Source organism: Scylla paramamosain, unplaced genomic scaffold (genome assembly GCF_035594125.1).
Source record: "Scylla paramamosain isolate STU-SP2022 unplaced genomic scaffold, ASM3559412v1 Contig1, whole genome shotgun sequence".
NCBI lineage: Eukaryota > Metazoa > Arthropoda > Malacostraca > Decapoda > Portunidae > Scylla > Scylla paramamosain.
In genome coordinates this window covers 4,997,501-5,017,500 of record NW_026973666.1, presented here as the reverse complement: position 1 = coordinate 5,017,500, position 20,000 = coordinate 4,997,501, and the positions used below count along the sequence as shown (strand labels likewise).

At 41.2% G+C, this 20,000-nt stretch overlaps 2 protein-coding genes across 8 annotated transcripts in view; one reads left to right on the top strand and one right to left on the bottom strand.

Moving 5' to 3' along the window:
- LOC135095762 (aminoacyl tRNA synthase complex-interacting multifunctional protein 2-like) overlaps positions 1-3,650 on the top strand; it is a 14,720-nt gene extending 11,070 nt beyond the window's left edge. For all 3 annotated transcript variants that reach the window (XM_063996848.1, XM_063996846.1, XM_063996849.1), the window contains one exon: positions 3,516-3,650. The gene's annotated coding sequence lies outside the window, so the exon portion shown is untranslated. The remainder of the gene's footprint in view (positions 1-3,515) is intronic.
- Positions 1-20,000, bottom strand: part of LOC135095760 (uncharacterized) — a 29,476-nt gene that overhangs the window by 483 nt on the left and 8,993 nt on the right. For 3 of the 5 annotated variants that reach the window (XM_063996842.1, XM_063996843.1, XM_063996841.1), the window contains 10 exons: positions 19,291-19,391; positions 18,200-18,291; positions 16,334-16,443; positions 12,647-12,769; positions 9,804-10,022; positions 7,590-8,751; positions 4,983-5,318; positions 4,427-4,567; positions 3,946-4,109; positions 1-3,609 (listed from right to left, as the gene is read on the bottom strand). The exon at positions 1-3,609 is cut by the window's left edge and continues 483 nt beyond it. In XM_063996842.1, the coding sequence (XP_063852912.1) occupies positions 3,468-3,609; positions 3,946-4,109; positions 4,427-4,567; positions 4,983-5,318; positions 7,590-8,751; positions 9,804-10,022; positions 12,647-12,769; positions 16,334-16,443; positions 18,200-18,291; positions 19,291-19,391 (2,590 nt within the window). In that variant the 3' untranslated portion in view covers positions 1-3,467. The other 2 variants (XM_063996845.1, XM_063996844.1) reach the window with 2 other exon arrangements.

The following is a 20,000-nucleotide window of genomic DNA, read 5'->3' as shown; positions in this document are numbered from 1 at the left end:
ATACATAAAAATTGAGTGTTTTTGGGAAGAATACATATTTTTTTGAGAATACGTAAAAAATTGAGTGTTTTGGGAGAAGAATGCGTAAAGATTTTATTTTTTGTTTTTTGAGTACGGAAAAAATTGAGTGTTTTGGGAAGAATACAAAAAAAAAATTGAGTATTTATGGAGGAACAGGTAGAAATTTTTTTATGTATATTTTTTTTTGTTTTTGAGACGTAAAATCTACTGTTAAAAAAAAAAATAAATAAATAAATACAATAGAATCAAGTACAAAACATTAGTAGCTATGTATGAAAATCGTCATACGTAAAAAAAGCCGAAATAGGAAGCACTTGTAAACCACTGTACGAGAAAAAAAAAAATTAGCATTACAAGCTATTAATCAAAAGCTATGTGATCCGTAAACGCTATTATTGCCTGCTTGCTGAAAAAAAGAAAAAAAATCACTTAAAAAACATTATTAATATCCCCACGTAAAAATATTCTCGTTATGAATAGAAAAAAAGGAACATTAATAGTTATTCATTCATTACTTACTAAAGAGATACGTTTTAACACTTCCACTGCAAAGTAGTCCAGTTTTCGCTCATTACCAGCCATTGAAGTATTGCTATTTACATTATATTAGCTAAAAAATCATTAAATCTATCCTTAGTTAACTTTTTCATTCTTTTACGTACATTATATTAGCTGAAAGATAATTAAATCTATATCCTTAGTTAACTTTTTTCCTTCTCACGTACATTATATTAGCTAAAAGAAATAATTAAATCTATCTTTAATTAACTTCTTTCTTTTGTATCGCTGTTCGTTAAGATTCTGTTACCTGAAGAGTTTATTTATTTATTTATTTATTTTCACATAGAAGGGATACCAGCTAAGGGCAACAAAAATCTTAATAAAATAAATAGATAAATAATTAAAAAGCCCACTGAGGCACCGGTTCCCTAAATATGAGGTGCTTAATCACAGTGAAAGAGTTAAAACCACAATTATTTCACATACAAGTGTTGCTGTACGGAAAAGGGTGTTTACAAAGCCATATATACAAATAATTAGGCGTACGAGTCTTAATGAGTGTTTCGCGTCCCAGAAATATTGACTGTTATTTAATGTGTCAGTATTCTTGGGTTAGACGTAAAAGGAAGTGAAGACAGTGCTATATTCGTAAAGCTATCAAAAGGAAGTGTTGGTTACGTTATTTAGTTACGTATGTTTATGAGTTATTTTGTTTTGGATTATAAATGAAAGAAAAAATATTACGTAGTTAACAGATTATTTTGTAGTTTTGGATTATAAATGAAAGGAAAAATATTACGTAGTTTATAGATTATTTTGTAGTTTTTTGGATTATAAATGAAAGAAAAAATATTACGTAGTTTATAGATTATTTTGTAGTTTTTGGATTATAAATGAAAGAAAAACAAATGACCATCTCATATTTGTTAACGTGCACGAAAGACCTCATTAGCAGTGATTAATGAAAAAGTTACGTATATTTTGTCAGTTATTCGTTATTTCTGAGTTATGAGTCAAGTGAAAACGCTTACACTGTTGTTATTTTGTGTAATTATTTTTTTGAGTGTTATAAACGGAAAAAAATTATTATTATTATTGTTATTGGAATTATTTTTGATTAAGATAGTTGGTGTCATTATCTTGCGTAAATATTTTAAATCACAAGTGAAAAATCAACATTTAAGACCATTACGATTATTGTTGTATTTAAATATTCTCTTAAACATAAAAAAAGATGTATATAAATATTTTTGTTACGTGAAATCGCAAATATTTTCACGTAACAAATATTATTATGTAAATATTTTCTTTATTTTAACAAAAAATAAATAAAGTTACGTAAATATTTTTTGACGTACTCGAAAAAAAAAATAAATCACAAATATTTTCAAATAACATTAAAAAAAAAAAAACAGAAGAAATTATTAAGACCTATCATTACTCACATAAATTAATCAAGTTATTTTCAAGTTACAAACGAAAAATAAATCAATAAAATCAACCAATCCCCCACACAGGAACATTTGAGCAAGAGGAGGATAAGCCACAAGAAAGCCAGGATTACGTAAAGTTGCCAACAAGTTTATATTAATATTACGCATGTACCTTTAACTTCACTAGGCTTGTTTGGGATCCACTGAGCTGATGATATAGGAGACTGGCATGTGTGTGTGTGTGTGTGTGTGTGTGTGTGCTGGCAGTGAGAAAGCAGAAATATTAATGCTAAAAACTGTATACATCTTTTTTTTATTTATTTATTTATTTATAGTTTAGTTTGTCCTGTGTTTGTGTGTTAAAATGTGTGTTTATTAAGTGTGTGTGTGTGTGTGTGTGTGTTTACGTCAAGACTGCGTGTGTTTGTATCGAGATAATTGTGTGTGGGTGTGTGTGTGTGTGTGTGAGGTCAGCATTTTTTGAGTTTACAAGTATATATATATATATATATTTTTTCCAGATTAACATAAATATTGTTGATTTTGAAAAGACGAGCAGGAATAAACAGTAAATGATCGTAAGCCAAGCAGGACGTAGTAACAATATTCAGCCATAATTTTTAACACAAGAATATAAATTGAATGATTTGATAATATTCACCGTTTTTGTTGAGATTTATTTAATAGAATGACGAGAGAATAATTTTTTTCATATATTAATTTCAACTTTTATATATAATTTGTAATAACTTCCATATAACTTAATAACTTCTCTATATAACTTGAATAATTACCTTTACATTGTTATATTTATGTAATTCTAATAACTTCTATAACTCTTAATAACTTCTATATAACTTCTTAATAACTTATCTATATACACCTTTAATAACTACCTTCACATTTAGCTATATAATTCTGATGAAAATAATACGTATAATCAAATAAACACTAATTACCTACTTGTAATCCCCTTAACAAGTAATTCTCTCATTCTATTAATAAAACAAACAAAATCGTCATATTTTTTGGGAGATTAGAAACAAAATTTTAAACCATCACTTTCTCAACAAAATCCTAATAATTTTTTGGGGGTTAGAAGCAAAATTTTGAACCTCATAATTTTTCTCAGGTTTATTTGAGTATATAATTATCATTTATAGAAACCCACATAGCAAAACGACACAGAATTTTGAGATACATACTATTAATATTTATCGAGGCTGTGGTGGTGGTGGTGGTGGTATGCAAAGCTGGGAACTAGAGAAGAGAAAGAGAGAGAGAGAGAGAGAGAGAGAGAGAGAGAGAGAGAGAGAGACAACCTCCTCTTCCTCCTAACCCCCCCCTCTCTCTCTCTCTCTCTCTCTAACAACAAAACAAAAAAAAGATAAAAATTAAATCCTTTTCATATCAAACTGCAAAAAAAGCCGTAGAAAATAACAAATCCTTACAAAATATTAGCTTTATATATGTGTGTGTGTGTATATGTGTGTGCATGTGTGTGTGCGTGTCTCAAAAGGCCCTAACACGACTCAATTTAGCGTCTATCTCCTCCACCAGAGCATCCACTCGTTCACTGGCGCCCCGGAAAGTGGAGGGCTCCGGTCCGATCATCTTAATAAGCGCAGGAACTTCAGTGGAGGAATATGTGAACCTGTAGAGAGAGGGAGAGTCAGTGAGAGAGAGAGAGAGAGACGAGAGAGAGAGAGAGAGAGAGAGACGAGAGAGAGAGAGAGAGAGAGAGAGAGAGAGAGAGAGAGAGGTAAGGGGCTGTGGGGCAGGGACTGTGGGGCTGAGAGAGAGAGAGAGAGAGAGAGAGACGAGAGAGAGAGAGAGAGAGAGAGAGAGAGAGAGAGAGAAACACACAGACACTCACTCATTCACTCACACAGACACAGACACTCACTCACTCACACAGACACTCACTCTCTCTCTCTCCACTCTCTCTCTCTCTCCACACACACACACACACAAACACACACATACTCACCTACAGAGGGCAGCCATAGTTCTCCACAGCAGCTCCTCAGGCGGGTGTGTGCTGAAGAACTGCAGGATGGCCATGGCCAGCTCAGGGGCCACGTCATCAAATACCACGGTCTTCACCTCCTTTGTGCCAAGGTTGTACATGATGGCTGACCCGTACTCCTGGCACTGGGGGGTGGAGGGGGTGGGTGGTGGGGGGAGAAGAAGAAGTGAGGTTACTGATTGGTTCCTGAGGTTGTGTGTGTGTGTGTGTTCCTGTGGTTTTTTATTCTCTCTCTCTCTCTCTCTCTCTCTCTCTCTCTCGTCTCTCTCTCTCTCTGTGTGTTCCTGTGGTTTTTTATCTCTCTCTCTCTCTCTCTCTCTCTCTCTCAGCTCCACAGTGTGTTCACACCCACAGACCCCCCCCTCTCTCTCTCTCTCTCTCTCTCTCTCTCTCTCTCTCTCACAGACCCCCCCCCCTCTCTCTCTCTCTCTCTCTCTCTCACCTTGGGATTGGTGTTGAGCAGGGCGTTGACAGCAATCTTGGTGGTGACCCGGATGTTGGAGGTGGCCTGGCTGCCATCCTGCCACTCCGAGATGTACAGAAGCCACTCAGACGGGCTCACGTGTTCAAACATGTTGCAGAACTGTTGAGGTGAGGTCACGTAAGGTCAGGGGTGAGATTGGGTTTTTTAATATATATTTTTCAAAGTATTTATTTATTTATTTATTATTATTATTTTTTACTTGTTTCTTGATTCACTTATTTCAGTTTGTTTATTCTTTATTTTCTTGCTTTTTTTATTTATTCACTTATTTATATTGATTCTCTCTCTCTCCCCGTGTGGCGTTAACATTGAAAAGTGTTAATAATTCTCTTAATAAATTATATACTACTATTATTATCATTATTACCACCACCACTGCTACTATTACAACTACTAATTCTCCTATCCTCCTCCACCACCACCACTACCACCACTAAACACCCACACCCCCAAACACCCCACCTACAGTACTCCCAGGCACCCAAACACCCCAAAAAGCCCCCACAATACTCACAAACAGCGCGAGGGCCTCTTGCTGATCAGGGCTTAAAAATTCAACCCTATTCGCATAATTCATAATGGTATGGTCGCGTCTGTCCTGGTGAAGCAACAAAATGACATCATCTTTAAGTGCAGCGGCGGCCATTACCCTCACCAGATGCACCCGCGCCTCGTCTGGGACATTACCATCGTGAAAAACTCTGCCAAGGAGACTGCTAAAATTCTCCCCAAGTGCCCAGGAGCCCTCGTCATCAAGTACATAAGCACGTAGTTCCTCAAGGTGGGCTTGTTCCTCTGGCGTTAGCATGTTTCCGAGAACCCCCACCAGGCACTCGAACTCTTCTCTAGCCTGTGGAAGAGCGCTGGGGTGAGTCAGGGTGTGAGGGGGTGTGGGAGAGGGTGTAGACCAGTGGGAAGGCTGTGGAAGGTCTGGGGATGCTGTGTGGAGGAGGACAGGGCAAGGAGACCAGTGGGAAGGCTGTGGAAGGCCTGGGCATGGTGTGTGGAGGAGGACAGGGCAAGGAGACCAGTGGGAAGGCTGTGGAAGGTCTGGGGATGCTGTGTGGAGGAGGACAGGGCAAGGAGACCAGTGGGAAGGCTGTGGAAGGCCTGGGCATGGTGTGTGGAGGAGGACAGGGCAAGGAGACCAGTGGGAAGGCTGTGGAAGGTCTGGGGATGGTGTGTGGAGGAGGACAGGACAAGGAGACCAGTGGGAAGGCTGTGGAGGGCATGTGGAGGAGGACAGGGCAAGGAGACCAGTGGGAGGGCAAGAAAACCCGACATTTAAGATTTACAAAACAAAGCTTAGAACATTTTTAGACTTTTTTTTAGGTTCAATCATTGCCGAAGATATAAAAAATGCTTAGAAAATACTGAAAATAGTTGAAATAGTTGAAAATACGCTTAAAAATATAATCAAATATATCAGAACAATAACAACAACAACAACAACAATAATAATAATAATAATAATAATAATAATAATAATAATAATAATAATAATAATAACAAAAAAACACACACACACACACACACACACACACTTACAACAATGTGGCCACCTACACTACAACCCTTTCTGTGGTAGACGAGGAAGAAGCAGAGGAGGAGGACGAGGAAGAGGAGGAGGAGGAGGCGCAGGCAAGCAAATACCCACCTTAATTAAAGCATCGAAGGTTGTGATGACTCGTGGCTGTTGCGCGGCAGTCAGCGGGGGGCCCAGGCGATAGATGGTTGGGGCGAGGGGGGGCGGGGAGGTGGAAAGGTTGAGGTTGTAAGAGGGGACAGGCCTTACCAGCACCCCAGGCCTCCCCTCCTCCCCCGGTGGTGTTAGCATTACCATAGAATCCGAGGAGGGAGGGCGCGACTGGGGGCGTGAGGCTGGGGTGACAGAATGAGACGGAGGGGCAAGGCTGAAGGTAGAAATGGAGGCGAGGGAGGAGGGAGGGCGTGGAGGTAAGCCAGCGAGAAGGGAGGTGAGGGAGGAGAGAGAGGCTGAACGTGAAGGAAGAATCCGTGGAGGAGGAGGAGATGATGGAAGGGAGCGTGTGTTTGCAGGAGGCGGTGACGGAGGAGGTGAAGGAGGAGGTGAAGGAGAGGTAGACATGCGCTGGAGAGTCGAGGAAGAGGAGTGAGAGGAGGAATGGGAGATTAATGACGGAGAAGGAGATGGGGAAACTGAAAGGCCGGACAGTTTACGAAAATCTTTATCCTTCACATCAAAATAGGGAAGATCTGGGGTCACAGTGCCCACGGAGGAGGCGAGGGAGGGGGTAGGGGAAGACGTGGGGGACGGGGAAGGGGAGGGGGAGGATGGGAGGTCTTGCGGGGTCCTGGGGCGTATCTGGGTCGCATCATTTGGGTCAAGAACGTACAGCATGTAATACGATGACCCAAACGACATGATGGAGGAGGAGGAGGAGGAGAGAGACAGGCCAGACGCGACAGTGGAGGAGCGGGAGAGGAAGGAGGAGGAGGAGGAGGAGGTGGTGGAAGGGTAAGGAGGAGGAGGTCGATCTGGTATCTCAGGAGGTGGAGGAGGAGGAGGAGGAGGTGGAGGAGACTGGTAATGAATGCACGGGGCTGTTTTCGCTCTATGAGGAAGAGGAGGAGGAGGAGGAGGAGAAGAATTATCGAAGTTGTTATTCAAGTCACTATGCACGGAGTCCTTCTTGGAGGTCGAGGAGGAGGAGGAAGAGGAGTAGGAGGCGGAGGAGGAGAGGGAGGAACGAGAGGAGGACAAGGAAGAAGAGGTAGAATAAATTGAAACATGAAAATCTCCGTATTCTGAACCCCAGATGAGAGAAGAGGAGGAGGAGGAGGAGGAAGAGGAGGAGAAGGAGGAGGAGCGGGAGAGGTATGGAGGAGGAGAGGTATACTGTGCAGAAGAGAGGTGGTAATGACGAGGCGAGGAGGAGGAAGAGGAAGACTTTACAGGAGAGGACTTAGGGGAAAGGAGGAAGAGAGGAGGGGAGGAGGAGCGTGTGGAGCGTAGAGGAAGTGGAGGAGGATGAGGAGGAGGAGGTAGGGAGGATGAACGATAAGGAAGAGGAAGAGGAAGAGGAGGAGGAGGAGGAATGTTAGCTGGGTAAAATGGCCACATGGAATTCAATTTACTCACATCTAAATAATCACGGAAGGTTATTGGCGGTTCCCTCTCCACTTCTGGCTCCGCAGGTGGAGGTGGAGAGGTGCCTTGAGGTTCTGGTTCAGGCTCCACTCCTTCCACTCCCTCCACCACCTCTGGAATCTCTTGATCAGCCATCCTGTTCTCTTCCACCTCCTCTCTTTCAACCTCTTGCGCTGCCTGTTCCTCTTCAATTGATTCTAGAGGTGTGAGTGCGTTCGTGTGTCCGTTTGAGGGTGCTGTGGTGGTCTGTGGAGGTGCTGGTGTGTCTGTGGAAGGCTGTGGAGGTGCTGGTGCGTCTGTGGAAGGCTGTGGAGATGCTGGTGCGTCTGTGGTGGACTGTTGTGGAGATATTGTATCGGTTTGCGGGGTAGATGTGGACTGTGTTGCGTCTGTGGTCTGTGAGGGCGTGGCAGAGTCTGTGGTGGTCTGTGAAGGTGTGGCAGACTCTGTGGTGGTCTGTGAGTCTGTCTGTGTGTCTGTGTTGCCCTGTGAAGCTTCGTTTGTCTCTGTGGCTGTGTCTTCTGTCTGTGCGGGTATGTCTGTGCTAGGCTGTGGGGCTTTGCTAGCGTCTGTGCTTGGGTGTGCGTCTGTCTGTGCGTCTGTGTTTGGCTGTGAAGACGCCTGACTGTCTGAATTTGTATCTATTACCGCTGTTTTCTCGTCTGTGGCAATCTGTGAACTTGTCTCCCCCTCTGTGGTCTGTGGCAGCGTCTGTGGGTCTGTGGCAGGCTGCGGTGACTTCCTCTCTTCCTTCTCTACCTCTGTTCCACCTCCTCCTCCTTCTCTTCCTCCTCCTCCTCCTCCTTCCTTCGCTGGGGTGACAGTGACCTCAGGAACTTGGATTTTCGAGGGAGTTTGAGATCGACTTCCTTGTTCCTCCCTTGTGGTGCTGGGAGGGGTGGCTGGGGGGAGAGGGGGCTTGGAAAGAGGAGGTTTGGGGTTGGTGGAGGGGGTGGAGGTGGAGGTGGAGGTCGTGGGGTCCCCGTTCACACCCTCTGGCACGTCACAAGTGGACCGAGACTTCTTTTTCTTCTTCTTTTCTTTTTTCTCCTTTTTATCTCTCTTCTCTCGCTTCTCCTTCTTCTTCTTGTCGTGTTTGTTTACCTTCTCGTTGATGGAGTTCCTGCGGTCCTCCAGGCGCAGTGTGTTTTGTCTGTGGTGCGCAGAAAGTGTTAATAAAGTGTTTGGGTGGGTCAGACTGGGGTTAGACTTTCGAAAATTGAATCATTGGGGTTTTCAAGGGTGTTTTCAAGGTTCTAGTGCAAGTTACTGGGGTTTTCAAGGTGTTTTCAAGGTTCTAGTGTAAGTTATTGGGGTTTTCAAGGGTGTTTTCAAGGTTCTAGTGCAAGTTACTGGGGTTTTCAAGGGGTTTTTCAAGGTTATAGTGTAAGTTATTGGGGTTTTCAAGGGTGTTTTCAAGGTTCTAGTGCAAGTTATTGGGGTTTTCAAGGATGTTTTCAAGGTTCTAGTGGAAGTTACTGGGGTTTTCAAGGATGTTTTCAAGGTTCTATTGTAAGTTATTGGGGTTTTCAAGGGTTTTCAAGGTTCTAGTGTAAGTTATTGGGGTTTTCGAGGGTGTTTCAAGGTTCTAGTGCAAGTTACTGGGGTTTTCAAGGGGTTTTCAAGGTTCTAGTGTAAGTTATTGGGGTTTTCAAGGGGTTTTCAAGGTTCTAGTGCAAGTTACTGGGGTTTTCAAGGTTCTAGTGCAAGTTATTGGGGTTTTCAAGGGGTTTTCAAGGTTCTAGTGCAAGTTATTGGGGTGTTCAAGGTGTTTTCAAGGTTCTAGTGCAAGTTATTGGGGTTTTCAAGGATGTTTTCAAGGTTCTAGTGCAAGTTATTGGGGTTTTCAAGGGGTTTTCAAGGTTCTAGTGCAAGTTACTGGGGTTTTCAAGGGGTTTTCAAGGTTCTAGTGGAAGTTACTGGGGTTTTCAAGGGTTTTCAAGGTTCTAGTGCAAGTTATTGGGGTTTTCAAGTGTCCAGTGCAAGTTATTGAGGTTTTCAAGGGGGTTTTCAAGGTTCTAGTGGAAGTTATTGGGGTTTTCAAGGTTCTAGTGAAAGTTACTGGGGTTTTCAAGGGTGTTTTCAAGGTTCTAGTGCAAGTTACTGAGGTTTTCATGATTACAGATTCTCTCTCTCTCTCTCTCTCTCTCGTCTCTCTCTCTCTCGTCTCTCTCTCTCTCTCTCTCTCTCTCTCTCTAAGCTGACCTGACTTGATCGATGGCTTGATTCAACCTCTCCAACTCAAGGTCAGGTGAGTCACTCCTGCCCTGGTGCTGCTGCTGCTGCTGCTGTCGCTGCCTGCCGTATTCCCCCGGGACAAATGTGTGAACGTTGTTGTTGTAGTTAGCGAAATTTATCTTCCTTGACCCCGATGACTTGATGTCCAGATCCTTCACTACGGAGCTCAGGGTCTCGCCGAGTGGTCTGTTGGGGAAGTGAGGTCAGATCAGGTCAGGTCAGATCAGGTCAGGTCAGGTCAGGTCAGGTCAGGTGAGGTTCTCTTTTGTTTTTCTTTAGTTCTCGTTTTTTTTATTCTACTTGGGGTATGTCAGGTCATCTTTGGTCACGGGCGGTCAGGTCATGTCACTTAAACACATTGGTCAGGTCAGGTTGGGTCACTTAAATTGCGTTCCTCCTGTTAGGTCAGGTTAGGTCACTTAAACACATTGGTCAGGTCAGGTCACTTAAATTACGTTCCTCAGGTCAGGTCACAAACACAAACACATTGATCAGGTCAGGTCGGGGTCACTTGAATTACGTTCCTCCTGTTAGGTCTGGTTAGGTCACTTAAATACAATGGTCAGGTCAGGTCAGGTCACTTCAATTACGTTCCTCCTGTTAGGTCAGGTTAGGTCACTTAAATACAATGGTCAGGTCAGGTCAGGTAAGGTCACTTAAATTACGTTTCTTTGTTTTGCTTATAATTTTGTTGTTTCATTAACTAAATATATTATCATTATCATTATTATTGCAATTATTATTATTATTATTATTATTATTAATATTATTATTATTATTATTATTATTAGTTTCTACAGCATGAACAAACAAACTGACAAACAAACACACATATTTACCGTACCATGGGCGTTGCTGCTCTTCCGGAGTGGAGGAGGAGGAGGAGGAGGAGGAGGAGGAGGAGGAGGAGGAGGAGGAGGAGGAGGAGAAGAAGAATGTGTGTGTGTGTGTGTGTGTGTGTGTTAAACTAAACTAACCAGTCTTTCCCTCACACACACACACACACACACACACACAGCCTCTCCAACCAAACTAGTTCAACCCTTTCATACACAAACTACCCTTAAGCCTCGTTATCCAATTGGGTCGTTAAGCTGAAATTGTAGTTATTTCTCAACTTTATAATTATGAGAATCTATTTATCTATCTATCTATCTATCTATCTGTCTGTCTGTCTGTCTGTCTGTCTGTCTGTCTGTCTGTCTGTCTGTCTTTTTCTTACCTAATTTATCTATCATATAAAAGATCTATTGAGAGAGAGAGAGAGAGAGAGAGAGAGAGAGAGAGAGAGAGAGAGAGAGAGAGAGAGAGAGAGAGAGAGAGAGAGAGAGAGAGAGAGAGAGAGAGAGAACTAAAAGTACGAGCTTAGCAAACACACACACTCTCTCTCTCTCTCTCTCTCTCTCTCTCTCTCTCTCTCTCTCTCTCTCTCTCTCTCTCTCACCATGAATAAGGAGAATTGAAACTAATGTGTGTGTGTGTGTGTGTGTGTGTGTGTGTGTGTGTGTTTGTTAGTGAGGAGGAGGAGGAGGAGGAGGAGGGAAGGAGGAAGAGGAGGAGGAGGAGGAGGAGGAGAGAGGATCGGTGCCAGATATTTGGAGGGATGCCAACATTGGTGCCAACATCTGTCCCAGGGGCCTGCGCGCACGCACACACACACACGCACGCACACACACACACGCAAGGAAGGATTGTTAGTATAATTGTTGTTGTTATTATTATTATTATTATTATTATTATTATTATTATTATTATTATTACCTATCTATCTATCTGTTACGAGGGTCAGGAAAGGTCAAAGCAAGCTCAAATCAGGTCAAACACGTGAACATCTATCTATCTACCTGTTAGTAAGGTCACGTGAGGTCACATCAGGGTCAAACAGGTGATATGTTGATAATCCAGTACATTGTTTGAGCTTGTTTTGATGCGCACACACACACACAAACACACACTAAATAAATAAATAAATAAATAAATAAATAAATAATAGTAATAATCGCAAAACTCAAATTATATACGTAAAAAAATAGAAAAATAAATAAATAAGATAAAAAAAAGACCAATCGCATTCCTCTCTCCAAACACCACGAAACACACAAAAAACACACAAACACACAATGCAACACCAAATACGAGCTACAAATGAATTGACAACACAACACACACACTCAAGGCTTAACCACACACCCTAGAGCACTCCAGACACGCCCACACACACACAAAAAACAAAGGGAAACCGAGATACGTACATGGAAACCGAGATACGTACATGGAAACCGAGATACGTACATGAAAACTGAGATACGTACATGGAACACTCCAGACACACAAAAAAACACTCCAGACACACAAAAAAACAAAGGGAAACCGAGATACGTACATGGAAACAAGAAAAAAACAACACGAAACATTAAACAAAACATTAAAAAAGGCAAAACATTAAAAAACATCCCAAAAAACACTCAAAACATCCCAAAATACACCTCAAAACATCGCAAAACACACGCAAAATACTCCAAAACACACTCAAAACATCGCAAAACACACACAAAACACCCCAAAACACACTTAAAACACCCCAAAACACACTCAAAACATCGCAAAACACCCAAAACACCCAAAACACTCCAAAACACACTTAAAACACCCCAAAACACCCAAAACACCCAAAAACACACGCAAAACACCCAAAACACCCCAAAACACCCCAAAACACACATATTAACAAGACTACCAGGGGGCTACGGGCCTAAACAACGCAGGCACCAGCACACACACACTAACAGCGCCACCACAAGCCTACTCACGTGTTGAGGACCTCGTCAGGAAGTTGCAAGATGTGTTTAGGGATGCCTCGCCCACACAGGAACTGACTCACCTCGTCGGAGAAGTTGTTACAGTTGTGTTTGAACAGATCGTAAGTGCCAGGCCTGTGTGGGAGGGTAGAAACAAGAGATTTTAGCTTTCTGACACACCCTGTACGTCTTCTTCAGTACCTGCGTTGTTAGTTGTGGGTGAAAATGATGGTTTTTATTTTTTTTGACACACTGTTCTTTTGTAGTGCCAGGGTTGCGTGCGAGGGTAGAAATAAGAGATTTTTAGCTTTCTGACACACCCTGTACACGTCTTTTTCAGTACCTGCGTTGTTAATTGTGGGTGAAAATGATGGTTTTTATATTTTTTGACACCCTGTTCTTTTGTATTGCCAGGGTTGCGTGCGAGGGTAGAAACAAGAGATTTTTAGCTTTCTGACACACCCTGTACGTCTTTTTCAGTACCTGCGTTGTTAGTTGTGGGTGAAAATGATGGTTTTTATTTTTTTTGACACCCTGTTCTTTTGTAGTGCCAGGCTTGCGTGGGAGGATAGAGATAAGAGATTTTTAGCTTTCTGATACACCCTGTACACGTCTTTTTCAGTACCTGCGTTGTTAATTGTGGGTGAAAATGAGTTCGTAACTTTTTGAAACACCCTGTACGTCTTTTGAAGCTACTACGCTGTAAGTTGTCAATGAAAATGTGGCTTATTAGCATTCTGAGACACCCTGTACGTTTCTTTTCTCTGGCACCAGCAACACACCCTGTAGCCCTTAGCTGATACAATTTTCTGAAGCACCCTGTTAAGCGCGGGCGAAGTTTTCCTCTGATTACCGAAAACTTATCATTTTTTTAACAATTTCTTTCATCTTCTGCCCATATGTGTGTTCCGTGTGAGAGCGAAGGAGAAACATGATATTGGAAACACGGACGGAACAAGAGGCGGTGCGCGAAGCCGTCAGACAACTTGGCGGTCCAGTGCAGCGGAGTTCCCCAAGGCCCCGTCATCTTTTTAGTCATTTCTAGAGCTGAACTTCACAAAGAACACAAATTTAGCGGGCTGTTGTGGTCTAAATGTATTGATGTTCGAGTTTGTTGGGGTTAAAATAGTAGAAATTAATGCGTCTCTTCAGTGTGAGGGTAGAGAAGATGACGTAAAATCTTTCTTCAGTGCTAGATTAGAAGGAGACAGGACTGGCGTGCTACCGTAGTCAAGATGCGTTGAAATTTGAGGTTCTGAGGCTAAAATGAGTAGGAATTTAAGCATTTCTTCAGTGTGAGTGTAGAAAAGATTGCAACACGGTAGGACACACACACACACGCACACACAGTAACAAGAAATCAACGTGTGTGTGTGTGTGTGTGTGTGTGTGTGTGACGAAGCTAACCACATTCAAAAAGGCCACAGAGAAGCCTAGCCAGGTTTTCAAGGTTTCTCCTGCCAATAATGTAGAAATCTTGTTAATCTGCCACTGGAACCATAAAAACACCCTTAAAAACTCGTATAATTTCACCAAAACTATTTTCCAAGCCACTGACACGCCTAGCCGGGTTTTCAAGACTTTCCCCTGTCAATAATGTAGAAATCTTGTTAATCTGCCACTGGAACCGTAAAAACACCCTTGAAAAGCCAGTCATTTGAACTAAAACGATAAAAATAAATAAATAAATAAATAAAATATAGAGAACTTTATCTTCCAGTCTTTGGTAGGAAATGCTGACTGACTGTGGGCTGAATAGAAAGGCAATTGGTCCACGTACGCTCACCCACGCATGCGCAGTTCAAATGAAGCTTTTAAACCCAAGCAATGTAACTAGACTGAACCGCGAGTGATAGAAATAGTGTTAGATGATGGAAAAAAAATATATTATTGTTGTTTTTTTACTTGTTTTTTTTGTTTATTTTTTTCGGCGAGGTGTTACAGAAATTATTATTATTATTATTATTATTATTATTATTATTATTATTATTATTATTATTATTATTATTATTATTATAAGAAGGATGGAAGGAAGGAAGTAGATATATATAAATAAATAAATAAATAAATAGATAAAAAATAGATTGAGAGAGAGAGAGAGAGAGAGAGGACGAGAGGAAATAAGGTAAGATAAATGACTCTCTCTCTCTCTCTCTCTCTCTCTCTCTCTCTCTCTCTCTCTCTCTCTCTCTCTCTCTCTCTCTCTCACTAAGGTAGGGGCGCCAAAATGTGAGTCAGTGCCAAGCTATGTCCCCTCTACAAGGTCACTCTCTCTCTCTCTCTCTCTCTCTCTCTCTCTCTCTCTCTCTCTCTCTAAGATAACATGAAATTAGGGCAGAAGCAAATTTAGAGAGAGAGAGAGAGAGAGAGAGAGAGAGAGAGAGAGAGAGAGAGAGAGAGAGAGAGAGAGAGAGAGAGACTAAATCACAATGCATTCTCGCTTTAAAATAGAGATTAAGACAAGTTTATGTGCAATCTCTCTCTCTCTCTCTCTCTCTCTCTCTCTCTCTCTCTCTCTCTCTCTCTCTCTCTCTCTCTCTCTCACAGTAATATAAGACTGAATAAAGAGATACTATTAATATTTATAAATTATTACGAAAAATCGTCTAACTAGGAATTGAAAATGATCTTAACTAATGAGGCAGTTTTTATTGATTATTTCGCTTATTAATTGAATTTCGGAATTTATTTTATTTATTGGTATCCGCTATATTGATCTGTTCGTCGTTAATGGTGATATATTGGCGAGGAAAAGCTATTATCGTACTTCAGCAACTTGTCTGAATCCATGCATGGCAATATATATTACATATCCACACCGGCAGTTTTCTTGTCTATTTTATTTTATTTCAAAAGCAGTTATTTCATATACTTACTGGTGTTGTATTACTGGTCTATGTATGTGTGATTAATAGTGTTTTGTGGCGCATGCACGGGTCGAGACGCAGTGGTGGCTGGGAGGTGGGGGAGGAGGAGGAGGCTGCCAGAGTACGATAATGCATCCTTCGTACCCCATGACCGAGACTGTCGTACATGAATATATCCCTTTTATTTATTTATCTTTTTCCTGTTTTATGTCTAGTTACCCTCGTGTATCTGAGCAAGGGTGGTGCTGCCTAACGAAGGAGTCTGGGCGTGGCACAAGGGAACAGTTACCGCTGATGGACGTCTTTCTACCCACGTACAGAAGCCAGATTTCAAAACCGTACGCCGGAAGACATCTTGGCCACACTGCGCGCGTTAATTGAATAAATAATGCATCTAAATTCAGTAATAGGGATTTAGATAAGAGATTAGCATAAAAAAACACAAGGAAAATAGAAATGAGATATAAAGAAGCGATAAAACAGATCTTTCACAATAGAAAAATATATAAACAGGTAAATATATCTTCTCAACTGAATACCGGAAAGCCAAACAGCAAATTTCATCATAAGACAATGAAAAAAAATAAAAAATAAATAGATAAATAAATAAATAAAAAGCGATAAAACAGAACTATCACAACAAAAGTCAATAAAACGATAAACCAAACCTTACTGATGAATTATTAGACCATTTAAAATAACATTCCATCATAAATAACCAAAGAAAACTGAAAAATAAATAACTTAAAACAAAAAAACACGCAAATATAACGAGAAATTAAACCCCGACTTTTCCAACGGAGCTAAAAACAAGATCAAGATCAAGACTCACTTATAGGTAGCCTCTCCCAAGCCAAATATGTACTCCAGGAACAGTTGATAGGGCACCTGGGACTCGCCAAGTTCCTCTACCCTGTCCGGATCCCCAAGGATGGTGCCGCCCTGGAAAAGGAGGAATAATTGCGGATTCAGTACAGGCTGATGATGATGATGATGATGGATGCGCTGGTGGTGGTAGAGGTGGTGATGGTGGTGGTACTGTTGTTATTTTTATGGTTATTATTAAATTTTGTTATGTGTTGTGTTGGTGGTTGTTGTAGTAGTGAAATTATAAAGAAAATGACGACATTTCAGAATAATAATGAGAATATAGAAGAATATGAAGACGAAAGAGAGAGAGAGAGAGAGAGAGAGAGAGAGAGAGAGAGAGAGAGAGAGAGAGAGAGAGAGAGAGAGAGAGAGAGAGAGAGAGAGTTACCGCCAAGTTTGCCAGTCTCTCTCTCTCTCTCTCTCTCTCTCTCTTGGAGGAAAGCATGTGGAGAGAGAGAGAGAGAGAGAGAGAGAGAGAGAGAGAGAGAGAGAGAGAGAGAGAGAGAGAGAGAGAGAGAGAGAGAGAGAGAGAGAGAGAGAGAGAGAGAGAGAGAGAGAGAGAGAGAGAGAGAGAGAGAGAGAGAGAGAGAGAGAGCCAACGGGGCAACAAGCCAGCTATATATATTACCTAGGCTGTTACTGTGTGTGTGTGTGTGTGTGTGTGTGTGTGTGTGTGTGTGTGTGTGTGTGTGTGTGTGTGTGTGTGTGTGTGTGTGTGTGTGCGCGTGCAGTCTAACTTAACCTAACTTAACCAAACAAAAATTAAATAAGAAAATATAAAAAAAGAGTTATTTAGGAGAGAGGAAGAGAACAGGACAAAATTTAACTAGAATGAGGACATGGGGGTGGAGGGGGAGGGGGGAGTGAGAGTGTGTAGAGGGGGGGGGGCCTCTTCCTGGTTAGGGTGAATGTCCTACGCGAGAGAGGGAGAGTGAGAGGGAGAGAGAGGGAGAGGAAAAGGGAGAGGGTGACAAAGCTGTGGCTATTAAATTGTTATACGGGGAGAGAGAGAGAGAGAGAGAGAGAGAGAGAGAGAGAGAGAGAGAGAGAGAGAGAGAGAGAGAGAGAGAGAGAGAGAGAGAGAGAGAGAGAGAGAGAGAGAGAGAGACGCAAGTGTGTATTTGTCTTTTCAATACAACTATAATGTGTGAGAGAGAGAGAGAGAGAGAGAGAGAGAGAGAGAGAGAGAGAGAGAGAGAGAGAGAGAGAGAGAGAGAGAGAGAGAGAGAGAGAGAGAGAGAGAGCGCACCTTGTCTTTGAAGGGAGAGAGCTGCTGGTGACCGCACGAGGGTTGAGCCGGCACTGAACTCTCACTCTCCCTCTCTCTCTCTCTCCTCTCTCTCTCTCTCTCCCTCTCTCTCTCTCTTCCTCTCCTACGTTTTCTCTCATGCCCAAAGTCAAATTTAAGTGTATACTAAATATTTTCTTTCATCTATTTTAACTTTAACTATTATTCATTGTTTTCCTTAGTATCTTAATCATTTTTTCATTTTCATTGTTCAGTTTCTTCATTATAATTATTGCAAGATGAATATATAGGAAAAAAAAATGTTTGAAAAGCGCGCGAGAATTCAAAACGTATCCTTCTTTTCAACGGTGCCACAAAGTACGATAATTGACATTTTTTTTTTGTTACCGTTATTTTGCAGGTTTAATTATTAGAGGAAAATGGTTCTTGCTTTATTGGGAAGGAAGGAAGGAAGGAAGGGAAAAAATAAAGAAAAATATAGATAAAATAAACAAATAATTTAGTAGAAAAAGGGATTTGTGATTCTCTCTCTCTCTCTCTCTCTCTCTCTCTCTCTCTCTCTCTCTCTCTGTCACTTACCGGACGGCAAGACTCAATTCCTCCGGACCCGAAGAAGTATTCTCGCCCGTACGCCACCACGCCCGTGTGCCAAATGCCCTCTATCTCTTTACCTGACAGGAAGAAGCCAACAAAGATCATATTGAAGCACCGGTAATAGTAACTACAATAATACACAAGATCAAAGTTTACATAAGTCACCGATAAAATACCTCCGTTTTCTCTGATTCCTTTTTGCACAAGATGGCCGACTTAGCTGAGATATATACGACATAATTAATACTATCTCGCTCTTCCTCGTGCCACAGAATACCATGAGGAGCAAATGTAAGGGGTTTACATTAGGGGCGGTGGCTAGACACGGCAAGGAGGGTTGGGAAGCTTCTAGATGAGCTGTATTATAAATAAACCCAGATACAAAAATAGATGGCCACGGTGGTTGGCTAGTGGGAGAGTCAAAGAGGGTAGAGGCAGTTGTGGGCGTCTTGTGGGCGTCTGGCAAAACCCACACGCCCGCGCACTGCATATACACATGCTAGAAGGGTGTGGGCGTCTGTTCCCTACGTCATCCGGGTGCTTTAGAGGGTTATTGCACGCGAAATCTGGGAAAATAATGGAGGGTGTGGGATGGAGGTAATAGAAAACGTGGCATTTTAATGGGTGACGGTACTATTTTACAGAAAACGAGAAGTTAATAGGAAAATATAATGAAGTAAAGAGTGGCTGAATATTTAGGATTATACACGATAGTCTAACGCACAAACACACAAATACGCATATACAAAGATAATAAATAAAAAAAAACGAGAAATTTAAATGAGAAAGTAAACAAAATTACAAAAACCGGAGATTATCAGCAATAAAACTAATATAACATTAAAAGAAAGGGACAAATTAACCATTATACACTACACACACTACTCTCACGCACTCACGCACGCAAATTTACAAAGAAAACGGAAAATTTCAATGGGGAACTATATAAATAAAAGAAAAACCCTCGAAAATTAAATATAACTAAAATAAACGCTAATTTGAAGATAGACAATGAAGATAAATAATTATATACTGTAATTCCACGCACTGACACGCACGCACGCACGCACACTCACCTAATAACGCGGGCGACATGGTTTTGGCTATTCCTTTACTTAAGTCATATACAAACAGCTCCACCTGGTACCCAATATCATCTTCCCCGTTCATGGCGCGCCTGGAATCAAAGAAAACGGGCGTGGAATTAGAGAAAATGGAGAGGAATTAGCGTACACTTATGTATTTTTTTGGAAATAAAAAAGATAAACCGTAAAAAAATAATTAGTTAAATACAATACACTGAAATTAATGTCTTCTGTGGTTTGTCTAAGGAGAGAAAACGGGGATATTAAAGTCGTACTATAGAAAATGGAGAACAATCAGCGTAGACTTAATATATTTTAGAGAGAGAGAAAAAAAAAAGGCATATAATTACTAAAAAAATATATATATAATCAAATAAATAAAATAGCAAAGAACATATAATTGAAGAAAACTGATAGAAATTATCGTAAACTTGGATATTTTATAGAAAGAAAAAGAAAACGGACAAGAAATTACAGAAAATGGAGACAAATTTACGTAGACTTCTATATTTTAGAGAATTAAAATGAAAAAAATGAGAAAACGAGGCATCGACTCTCACCTGAAACACAGAAAACGGGAACGGGTTGAAGAAAACGCGGAAATTACAGAAAACGAGCGTAGAAACAAGGAAAATTGAAAAGAAATAACATAGACTTAGGTATTTCTGAGAGAGAGAGAGAGAGAGAGAGAGAGAGAGAGA